Genomic DNA, 12,527 nt, shown 5'->3' on the forward strand with positions numbered 1-12,527 from the left:
ACCTTTAACCTGTATTTTTTGCCATTCTCGCCAAATAAGGTGCCCAACTGCTTTGATTTTAATTATTTGTTTTTCCTTCAGCACATTCATTTTAACTTCTTATTCAAATTATTGTCAGTGTGATTGGTGCCTGGGAGCTACATGCTGACACTTGGAACTGCTGGGATCCATTAGATATCCCCCTCCCATATTTTTTTGTTAAGCAAAATGTTTACTGCATTGCCATGCAACCTATTGGACACTCCCACTGGCACACTAAAAGATGGCCATTTAGTGGCGCTGGGCACACAGACGCGCAGTTGACAAGTGCACCAGCCGTGCCAAAGGCTATGCCATTTTGCATCCATCCGTATACATTACCAGCCATGCTGAGACTTTTGATCTTACAAAGCTATCAGGGATCTAAATTTAAGCGGCCCTTGCCTGAACTATTCCAGTGAACACCTGCTTGCACTGACTTCTCTTTCATTTCATGACTACTCTTCCTTCATTGTTTTCCCATACAGTGGGCTTCCTGACACAGGCATTTCTACTTTCTGAGTCAGTAGAGGGGCGGGCTCAAAGACTTGTCTCCTTACCCCAACTTGGTTACCTAAATCTAACAAGCATTGGCATAGCCAATAGGTCTCGCCTTGGGGACTTTATAAGTGTTTAGCCATGAAACAGTGAATGTTGTTTCACCAAGGGGAGTTCCCTCTTTTCTTTGCTTTCCACAAACATGGCACGGATGTGGGGGGCAAGTTTATTAGCGTTCATCTTATACAATTTATTTAGATATCCCATTGGGGCTCGTCGCTTTACCCGACCGTAGTTGCCTAATTGCTTGAGCTACTTCATCGTCCGACAATGCAGAGTCAAGATAGCTCCTGTCTTCCTCCATGAGACGTGGCATAACTACATCCTTAATCATTTTGGAATTATCCATTTCAGTGAAGTCACCACCGGCCGTATAAACCTTCCGGTAGAAGTCAGAGAACTCATCTGCCACAGCCAGCGGTTCTGTGATCTTGCGTGATCCTAGCCCTTCCAACTCAGGTACCAACCTAGACGCACGTTCCTCGTGCTGAAGCCATGCGATCAATTTACCTGCTTTATCTCCGTGTTCGTAGATACGGCGTTGTGTTGAGCCACCACTCTATTCTTGACAAGATTTTTATACTCCTCCTGCCGGAGTCACAACAAATGGAGCCCCACCTGTGTGTGTGACCTAGCTACCTTCTCCTCCAGAAGTATAACTTCCGCATCCTTCTGTGCCACCTCCGATGGCCCGCCCTCTTCTTCCCCGACACCAAAGACAGTACTTCACCTCTGGCTACCGTTTTATATGCTTACCAGAGGGATTGAGCAGAATTTATAGAAAATAACGGTCTGCCATCGGGAGAATCTCCTTCTTAATAGTAGGGTCTTTTAACTGCCAGGCGCCAATGGGAGCCACTCTCCCCACTGTCGATATATCAAGGGTGAGGGAAAGCCATAAGGGGGAGTGGTCGGAAATTCCCCGACCAAGATATCTCACTTCCTGGATCATCGACACCATTGCCGCAAGGAGCAGCAAATAGTCCAGCCTAGACAGGCTGCCGTGAGCAGCCGAGACATGGGTGTAGTGTGTCAAAGTCGGATTATGTACTCCCCAATTATCCACCAGTCCCAGCGTGTCTAGAAATTCTGCGAGCCATCTCTGCGCCTGTCTGAGCGGCCGGGGTGGACTCCGATCAACCTCCCCATCAATCACTGAATTAAAATCGCCACCTAAGACTAGACCACCAAGAGGCAGCGTAAGGAATATAGTACTCAAATCCCGGAAGGTCTCAGTCTGAAGGCCAGGCGGTACATAAATAGATAGAAAGGTAATCGTCCAGCCCCCAACCTTACCGGAGACACCGGCATACCTGCCCCTTTAGTCAATCCACATGGCTTGCACCAACAGGGGAAACAAGTTCTTAACCAGGATACCGACACCTCTAGAGCCGGTAGTGAATCCAGCATGTACCACCAACTTATTTCCCCCCTTGTGGAGGGCCATGCACCTATTTCCGACTAAATGCGTCTCTTGCAATAAAATCACATCTGGGGAATGTTGCCTAACAAGTTGACTGACCATTCCTCTCTTGATCTTGTCACCCAAGCCGTTCACATTCCAGCTCAACACTCTCATCCCCGACCCTCGGCTATTCTGTGTCACCGGACCCATGCTGTTGGCAAAGCGCAGCAATATAATCACCTGAGTTCAGAAAATAACAACAAAAAACCCACAATCACACAACAGCAAATACAACACCACATAAAAAAATAACATTCCCAGCACTCCTCCCCCCCCACCCTTACGCCTGACCCCAACTTGCAGTGTGCCTGTCGCCCCACACTCTAACTAACCGGCTAACTAAAGATAGTAATGAGGAGGAAGACAGCCCCGAGGGACATCCCCCCAACCCCCCTCCACCCACCAAACTTCCTTTCAATAATTACACACATCTCTTATAGTCATAATGGAAGACACATATATAGGACACCCTGTGGACATTCCCAGGGACGTGCCCCTATTCCTGCTCTAACACTTCATCCCCTTCCAGGTGACCCGGAATCTCAGACTCCGGCCCAGGGTGCGCATTCAACCAGTCTGAAGCAATTTCAGGCTTGTCAAAAAACCACAATTTCCCATGAAGCTCAATCCACAGTCAGGCCGGAAACATCATGGCGTATTTCACACCCCTCTCCCTGAGTCTCTTCTTGATGCCCAGGAAACCCTGGCGTTGTCTCTGGACAGCCTGCGTGAAGTCAGGGAAAAAGGAGAGATTAGCATTTTCGAATTTCAGAGGGCCTCCCGACCTGGAGGTTTGCAGGATAGCGTCTCGATCTCTGAAATGTAGTACTCTCGCAATCAGCGGACGTGGGGGGAACCCCCGGCTGCGGCCTTCCACCCGGGACTCTATGCGCCCTTTCAACTGTAAAGAAATTACTCAGTCCTTTGGGCTGGAGATGTTTAAGAACAAGATCCTCTATGAATAAATATGGGGTCGGGCCTTCTGCCTTTTCGGGGACCCCCACTATCCTGACAATGTTCCTCCGAGCCCTCCCTTCATAATTGACGAGCTTCCGGCTAGCAAGCTCTCCAGCCCGCCTGAGCTCCCGAATTTCCAGCTGCAATGAGGCCACGTCGCCCGTCAGACTTGTTGTTTTGATGTCAAGGGACTTGGCCTTCTCACTGGTTTTGGTGAGATCCGCACGGATGAGGTTGACTTCGATGGTGACAGTATCTAACTTATGGTCAAGAGACTCCATTTTCTGTCCCAGGGATGTTTTAACCCCATCTATAGCCGCCATAACATCAAGAAGCGTCGGCTCTGGCAGAGGGCCATGCAATTCCTTCCCTGAGTCTTGCACCTTCCTCAAGTCTTGCGGGGAACACTTGGACGTCGTGTAGCGGTCCAGTTTGTTAGTCTGGACATAGCGAGAACCCTTGGAGGATCGTGATTGGGGCTTCTCGTTTTCAGGTTAGGATGCCATCATTGAACCTTAGTCAGGACTCCTAACAATACGCAGAGCGTCCACCACCACACTGGCCTGCACTATAGATGTGCCCGGAGCCCCAACCCTTCAGCACCCCCGACTCCATCGACTCAGCATCCACCGCCTCCCAGGTAACGGGATCGACCCGCTGGCCTCATTCCCTGCAGACGGCCACACACCTCCAGACTCCAACCGTTATCAAACCGGCTAGTCTACGAACCAGGATTGTCACTGTTCACTCACGGGTTCTCAGTGCCCACTCACAGGTGATCCTGGGGTGGGGGGGCAGAGGGGGCAGGGTGTTAAAGCAACAGTCTAGCTGGCGAGGCAATTCAGACAACAGGCCTCAGGAGTTTCCTTCAGAGGGCGGGCATCAGATCTCGACTAGGGCCACTGTCACCAACCGGAGCCCTCCGGCAGCGCACTGCAGGCAACGGCGGAGTAACGTCTCCTAGGGCCCCCAATTTCCTCCGAGTCGGGTGTCGTGGCTCTTCACCAGCCGTCTCAGCTTTCGCTGTTCCTGCGGGAACAGGCCCCCAGCCACAGCTGCGCCCCGGAGCCCCGGCCACCGCCAGGTCAATCTCACCCAGCCTTCATGCAGGACACCCCAGTGTCCACACACGGTGTCCACGCAAGCGGGCGCAGCCCCGGGCCCCCGAATCAGCCCGAACAATGCCCCTCTTCACTCCGAAGTCAGCGGCGTCAGAGCCTCAAGGGAACCGGCCACCTCCAGCCCTGGCCTCAGGAGCAGCCGAATCCACAGCCGGCCGCGCCCCACACTGAAGTCCTTGGCTCAGGGCGTCCAGTAGGCCTCCCGACATCCTTTCACGGTGTTCCGGCCTCAAGCTACACAACAGGAACGGGCCCGCTCCAGGGGGGGGTGTCTCAGGACACAGCCGCACAGCGAGCGGGACCGGAGCCCTGGCTGCCACTCTCACGGCCCGGTTCAGAGCCTCAAAGCCCAAGCCACCGCAGTCAGACCGCCTCTAATCAGCCGGCAAGGCGCCCCGGCACCCGCAAACAATCCCCACTTGCAGCGGTGCAGCCTGGAAGGTCCTCCGGTCGCTTAGATAGGTCTGCCTCTCACCCGATAAAAAGCAAGCCGGGCGAAGCTCCATGCAGCGGGTCACTTCCGGTCGCGGCCATGAGTGTTGTTGAACTCGCGGCCGGCCGGATCAGTAACTCGAGCGCCCGGCCTGGGGCGTCTCAGAGGCCGGGAACTACTTGGCGCGGTGCTCTGGTCCCCGGTATCGCAGCGGGACCGGAGTTTCAGGAAGATGCAGCCCCCGGGTTCCGCTGTCCGTTCAGCGAGATAGCGTGTCAGGATCAATACAGGATGGTGGGGTGAGAGTTCCAGCCCGGGGGAGCTGTTCACCTACACGGCCATCTTAGGCGTGCGCTAGGCTCCTCCCCTGAACCTGATCTTTAAAGCTGCCCTATAAACAAGAAGTGCAAGTACTCAAGCTAATTTTCATGCAATAAAATTTCCTCCAAAGATCTTTTGACTATTGTGAATTGTCTCTCTCACCTCGAATGTTCTTCTTCAATGACATAGCCCTCACAACCCCTGTGTGATGAGCTATATGATTTTTTCCACTACAAAATTAATGCTGTTTGCAAAACTGTGCCCTGTACTGAACCAACAATACTTCTGGAGCCAAGTCCTCCAATAATGACCATTGTTTCTACAAGTCCAGCACTCACAGAATTCACTCCATTCACTCTTACGCACTTGCTTGATCTTTGTAGGAAAATACCACAGATTTAGTGGCAGCGACTCTTGTTATAGAGAATTTGAAAATTTAATAACTATAGTGCCTTTCATTAAACTGCTCAAAAATGTGATTAGTTTGAATAGACTTTGTTTACGGATTTTCACGAAACTCTGATAGACTGAAACTATTGGAGGAGTACCAAAAGCGGAAAAAAGTGCTGATCCCCTTGTACATTTCCGTAGGGCAAATGTTGTCCCAGCTGCAGCAAAAACTGCTGGATCGACTTTCATCAACACATGATCCCTTTATTATTTGATGGAAATCCGTTCACAGTTTTTTTTACAATTTTTTTGTCAGAACCAAAGTGTTAAATGACACATCAAAAATGTACAGCTATCTTGACACTAGAATCGCCATATTAGATTTGCAAAGTTGATAAATTAAAGATTGAAATATGAAAGAATTTGATTGGATGAGGGGACTTTTTCCCTTGGTCTAAAGCTGTGTGCTGCTGGTTCGATGAGATGAGGCTTGAACTGAGGACCAGTGCCCAGGGCCGGACTGGACATACCTTGCATCAGACGTTCCCCAGGAGGCTGGAAGGATGGGGGCCAGTTTTGCAACGGTGGGGGCCGTCTAGCCATGCATGACACTTGCATCCATACGTCCCCCGGGGGACTGGTCTGACGAAATTGCCAGGGCTGCTTTAGGCTTTCAGTCTGGTCCTGCCAGTGCCTGACAAGAGAGCCATGTGTATCTGGGCTGGGTTGGATAGGAATGCCACAGGACCTAGCTGTAGACCTGGTACTTGTGTCCAGAGACTGCTGTGCATTGGCAACGACTATGTGCAACTGAGTTAGGTGGGATTTAGTGTCGGCATAGGACCTGGCAGTAGGCTACATCCAGGACTTAGCCTCTGTGTGGAGATAATCCACTGTGGCTGTTCTTCAGGCACCAGCAACTCCCTCATTTTTATTCTCATTTGCCCCTAAAATGATGGGTCTACACAACTGAACATGTACATTGGTGTGTGGGTGCAGGGGCAGTGCTTATCCCCATTCTGCCAATACCTTAAATTGTTTGTAATCTCATCAGTGATGTCATATGTGATGTCATTTAAGATGTCATCAAGACTTACATAAAAACTTGTGAAAGGGGCAGTAATAAAGCACAGGATGTAAAGGCTTAAAAACTCAAAGTGGCTGTCAATGCAAAGCAGAGGTGGGGACACAAAAGATCAACTTTTCTGTGAAAACAGAGCACTTGGGCTTGGGAATGAGAATTGGGTTGGGGCATACTTAATCACATGGGTGTGGTTTTAGGGACTGAAATGGGAGACAGGAGAAGGGGAGGAGGAGAAGCATACATCTGTGGGGAGGGAGATTAATACAAGGGCCATGGGACAAAATGTTGCAGAAGAAAATAATCTGCTCTGTCATGGTGTTCATCGGTTGGGAAGAAAAAAAGAAGGCCATTAGAGAGGCTATCCAAAAGTGACTGGCTGTTGTAGTCACATGACAACCAGTGATTAGCTTAAGTGGGGATATGACTATCGTATGAGGTAGGTAATCCTAACAAGGATGGTGACAAAAATGAGTTATAGAACAAAAGGAAGCACTGGCGTTGGGATGCGACAGAAGCCTTTAGTGTAAAAATACCCAAGATGGGGCAAAATTAAAAGATTGGGAAAAAGCTAATCAAATAAAGATGAAGGAAAAATAAAGCACATTGACTTCTGAGGCACAAAATCTATAAGGTGAAAAAGAAAATTGAAGACATAACAAGCATGGGAGACACTGAAAGCTTCAAGTGGGTACAAATTTAAAGCACCGGAGACTGAAAGCACAAAAACACAGAGGCAAGTGCAAGAAAGAAATATGTTAGTTTTATGTCAAGAACTCAAAGTAGGGCAGAAACACAGGACATGAAGGTGAGGGGGCCTAAAAACACGAGGTGAGATAAAAGCAATGCACATGGTGGATGTGGCACAACACATTTGAGAGAAGGTCGAAAGCATAAGGGGTAGGTGGCACCAAATTTCAAGACTTGGGAAAAATGAAGCAAAATATTGGCAAAATTAAGCATAGGGTGGTAGGGGAACATTCACTCAAGGTGGGGACAGAACAAAGCTTGGGGCTTGGTGTTCGTGTGCATCATGAGTGACTAGCCAGTAACTTTAGGAGCATTGTTGGCAAGCAGAGTAAATGTGGTAGATACTTGTTAATCTTCATTTTTATTTCTTGAAATAATAAAATAGTGAATATTTCTTGAAATTTGTGTTCACTTTAAAAGAATATCTGTTTCTAATGAATTTTATTCTTTTATTTAAGAATCCCAGGATTTGAAGATATTGGATGCAGAACCAATTAAAGTACTAGTGAATGAAAATGTTACCATACCTTGTAAATTCGGCTCTCTGGTCAGGGATTTGAAAATAATAGGAATTATCTGGTACTACAAACTAGAGGATGTAGAAAAAGTAATATACCAATTTGATGGAGAAAGGGGAGTACAAACGCCAACAAGACCTGGATCAACAATATCAATAGAGGAAATCAGAAAAGGGAATGCAGCGCTTCAACTTCCACGTATACAGTTTCATGAAGAAGGAAAATATAAGTGTGTGGTCTTTGTTACTCCATCTAAAGCTGAAGGGACATTTGTATTGGAAGTATCTGGTAAGCCATATGTTTATGATATAAATGGGCTTATTAAATGTAAAGAATTTCAGATTTTCCATTCAAAATGCATCACAAATTTTAAAAACCTGTTTTTACTGAGTGCACACTTGAGTTTAATATATCAGACCTAACTTATCTACGCTGCTCACTTCGAGTTGCAATTTTAAGTTTAAAGCAATGATTATGTTGTAATGACAATATTTAAAAATGCATTTTCATCTCTGTGCTTGTTAGCTCAGATTTGCACCACATGTTGAGATCATAAGTAACAACACCAAGGGGTTGAAAACGCCTTTTCGGGGGAGCGGCGGTGCAAACTGCCATCTCACTGCTCCACCAAAGGTCGCCCCGCACACCAGATTATGACTTTCAAGTACTGCGGCAGGCGGGCGGTGTGGCGGTCCTATGGCAGTGCCTCCTTTAAAGGCGTTGTTGTCATTACAAAATGCACCGCAATGGGACCGCACTACAAGGTTCCTGCAGAGCATGGACTCGAAAGTCCATGCTGTGCAGGAACCTATGTGCACGCACACAGGGATGCACATGGTATGCCTCCCTGTGCGCATGCACATGGAGGCACAGGGGGGCTGTGGCCCATCTATGTTTTCTCTCTGCCATGGTTTTCATGGCGGTGGAACCACCATGAAAACCATTACGACGAAACTCGTAATATGTTTGTCGGGACTGTGTCAGTCCTGCCAAGCATATTGCGGCCTCTGTATGACGGTTCCCTGCTGGAGCCTGCGGTCCCAGGGCAGTCAGACTCCCCTAATTCGTAATCGGGCAGTCAGACCGCTGGTGCAGCGGTGGCTGAATCTGTCACTGCCAAACCCCCATGAGTCTGGCGGCCCTCGTACCGCCAGACTCGTAATAGTGGCTCAAGTCAGTAAAGTAACATGGCTCACTTGTAATGGTTCTCAAAACGAGAACAACCAGCTTTTTCTAAGTAGGTCCAGTACACATACTCCCTAACTGAAGTTATTTCTAACAAGGATGGTGTACAATTCTTAAGACAAAGTTAGAGTGTTCAGGTCTGTGGAATGCCCTCCTTTTGGAGGAAGTGCCCTCACACACCCTAAAAGGTGTCATGCTTCATCATTTGGGTCTGCTCCTCTTCGGGCCGGTGCTGCGATGCCCGACGAGCACCCGTAAAGGGGCTCTTTGGCGGAGATCTTTTTGATGAAGCATTAAGGTGCGTGGGGGAGTGTGTAATGAAGTGCGAAGTGTAGTAAAGTGCAGAACAGTTTGTTAAAATAGGTTCAGGAAGGCCCTATAGCCTACATTTTATTCGTGGGATTTGCTAACCTAACTGAAAGCAATGTAGGCCCTATCTGGATGCAATGGTCCTATGATGTGTGTGTTGTGAGCAAAGGTCGACATGTTTCTTGCCATTCTTAGCCCTAAGGGGCTCTTGGCAATTCATCAGGTCAGGTTAATTAGGAAAATACCAGAACACTTACACTACTGGAGGGCTGGTGCCTAAGGTGAGAAGAAATTCTGTAGTAACCAGCCTTGCGAGTTAATACAAGATACATTTGACCTCATATTAGGTGACCCCACATTAGCAGGTCTGAGCTGGTGGGAGCATTTAGCAGAGCGCATCGTTCACTCATGACAGAGAGGCAGCGTGGCTACCAGCCCTGCTCCTACCCCCGTTCTGTTTCCCGTCAAGAGCCACTTTGCGGATGCCCGTATGGCATTGCAGTACCGGCCCGACGAGGAGCAGGCCCAAATGATAAAGCATGACACCTTTTGGGTTGTGTGAAGACACTTCCTTCAAAAGGAGGGTATTCCACAGACCTGAACACTCTCACTTCATCTTAAGAACTGCACACCTTATTCATAATAGCACAATACTGCTTTACATTTGGGGGTTAAGATTGAGTTTGTTATTTAATTCATGTGATAATCTATGGCTCTGACTAACTAAATGACTCCTCTACAGTTGCTGCAGTCACCCGCCTCTTCCACAGGTGTGCTGCCATTGCCAGTGTACGGTTGCAGCCCTTTAATGCATCCAGGTACGAGTCACTCCTCAAGAAGATAAACAACTGACAGTCCAGGGCTTGCAATTTCCAGCAATCCTAATACAAGATGTGACGGGCTCCGGTGTTAGCCTTTGTCAGACATATTTATTTATTTTATTTATTTATTTTCTTATATAGCGCAGGATTCGACCCCCGAAGGGGTATCTCAGTGCTTGCGCATTAGTACAGATGTTAGACTGACAACTAAATAATTAAACTACCAGCAGACTATGAAATCGAATATAGATGAGTTTTTAAGAGCTTCCTGAAGAGTTGAAAATTTGAATTAATCTTTAGGGCAAGTGGAAGTGAGTTCCAGAGAGTAGGGCCTTTATAGGAGAGGGCACGCCCTCCCTGTCTAACCCTCTTGATCTTAGGGACCTGAAGCAATTGCTGGTTACTTGAGCGCAAGGAACGTCCAGGACTATAGGGGATGAACTTGTCCGTTAAGTACTTAGGGCCTACCCCAAAAAGACATTTGTGTATGGTGCAGCAGATTTTATATTTAACCCGCTGCCGAACAGGCAGCCAATGAAGGTTGTCCAAAAGTGGGCGGGAGGGGGTCCTGGGCAAAGCATTAAGCACCAATCTTGCCGCGGTATTCTGGACCACTTGCAAACAATGCCCAATTCCCCCACAGTGCAAACAGTGACTCTGTAGTGAACATTAAAAGAGCACTATGTACCCACATTATGCTAGTATGTCAACAGTAGTGATGAACTATTCCAAGATGTTGGAACTAAGTAAAATACAGCGTTAGTCTGAAGTAGCTCATAATCAAAATTAAATCGTCAATCCAAATCTACTTGTAATAAGAAATTAAAAAGAAAATGATCAATATGCCAATATAGAATCACATATGTCAAAGACGTATTGCTAGGGATCCACTGAATATTTCATAGTGCAAACATTCACACATCATCATAGTACCTCGATGGCCATGCTAATCACAAATATGTGTGCAATTATACATGTTTATCCACTTTGAAAGTCAGTCATCATTTCTTGAAATATGTTCCTGCAAAATATCCTATTCCTGCATGGGTAAGTACAAATACCAGCAATTTAAATCCAGTTGAGTAATGCCAGATTTCCTCCTCAATATGTTGTGAATAGTTTTGTATTATTCAAAAATCACATATATATTCCAATCCATATGGGTAAGTTCCAAATTGCAAACCGTGCTCTAATGTGCAAAATACAAAAATTAAAACTACCATAGAGTGAGCTGCAATTGTAAATGTACAATCCCCAAAGTGGCAATAACAGTATTCCAAAATGCCAAGTTGTTTCCACCTCACTCCAATCAATATATGTAAATCATATATATGTATCCAATCTCCACCTATGTATCACATACTGATTTACATATTTACATCACACATTCAAGAGGGCGATGGGATATAATAATTCCTAATTTAAGATTATACCTGGTGAAATATATGGAAACCAAATCATCTGTTTCATTAAAAACACTGGCTATTGGGAAGGGGACAGAGGAGAAACCCTTCTGTATCAACATACATGTAACCTTCAGCTCAACATTGACCAGGATTCCCACGCAGGAGGCGTGGAGCCGGCAGGACCGTGGGCCCATTAAGGCTCCCTCCACGGTCCCAAACCGAGCCTCCAGGCCCCGGGGGATGGGATCCCTAGGGCTAATAGAGGCCTCAGGAGGGGGGCCACACAGCCCCCGCCTTAACAAATAGTAAAGGAAAAAAAATAAGTGGCCAATAACAATAGGGTCGGGCCCTGGGGGATGGGGTCCCTAAAAGTGGGAAAAGAAGGGGGGCCCGCAGAGTTTTTTAATTTTTTTATTTTCAAAGACCTTTATTAGTAGGTTACAAGGTTACACAGCATTGCGCCTACAACCAATCTCTGGCCGGCAGCGCCATAATGGTTCCATCAAATCAATCAAATCATAAGTACAGCACATAAACATGGTAACACAGCAAGTCGCCTACAACCTCTTTAGGCCGGCCGCGTTGGAATAAGAAACTATGTAGCAATTGCCTACAATGGGTAGCAGAACATAGCAACAAAGAAAGTCAATAAAGTTTGTGGAATAGCATAGACTAGTCACATGCCACCCTCGTTCTTCACTCAACAGCGCTTTCCACTCCAGTAGTACAGTACTTCCTTACATACCCTCATGTATATCTGATGTTAATAAGGGTAGGCAGAATGGCATCCTGGGTCTCCTAGCTCCACTATCAGTTACACACCATCTGGGGACAATACCGTGCAATCAGTGTCCTCGGTACCCCAGTCCCACAGGCGTTGACATGTAATAGTGTATACTCAGTAGTGTACCTATTGATGTGCCAGTGGTCCCCTCCCTGGGTTTCCAACTGCAGGTAAGATATTAGTGGCAACCATATGTCCCTGGGCCTGGATGTGATAGGTAATAGTTCAGCGTACAGGGCAGACTGTTCTTGGCAGTATAGCCTATCATTAAGCCAATCCTTAAACTTAGGCGCCTTTCCCCTGCTCCATCTGCAGGCCACCCGTCTTTTAGCCATTAACAACGCCAGCGCAGTGTATCGGCGATATGCTAATGGAATATGTTTGACATAGCTCAATAAATCAACCAGTGG

General features: G+C 47.2%; 1 protein-coding gene across 2 annotated transcripts in view; it reads left to right on the forward strand.

The window, feature by feature from the left end:
- LOC147731087 (uncharacterized) overlaps positions 1-12,527 on the forward strand; it is a 654,619-nt gene that overhangs the window by 92,323 nt on the left and 549,769 nt on the right. For both annotated transcript variants that reach the window (XM_086956052.1, XM_086956053.1), the window contains exon 2: positions 7,553-7,900. In XM_086956052.1, coding sequence (XP_086812178.1) covers positions 7,553-7,900 — 348 coding nt within the window. The remainder of the gene's footprint in view (positions 1-7,552; positions 7,901-12,527) is intronic.

Source organism: Lissotriton vulgaris, chromosome 2_1, assembly GCF_964263255.1.
Source record: "Lissotriton vulgaris chromosome 2_1, aLisVul1.2, whole genome shotgun sequence".
NCBI lineage: Eukaryota > Metazoa > Chordata > Amphibia > Caudata > Salamandridae > Lissotriton > Lissotriton vulgaris.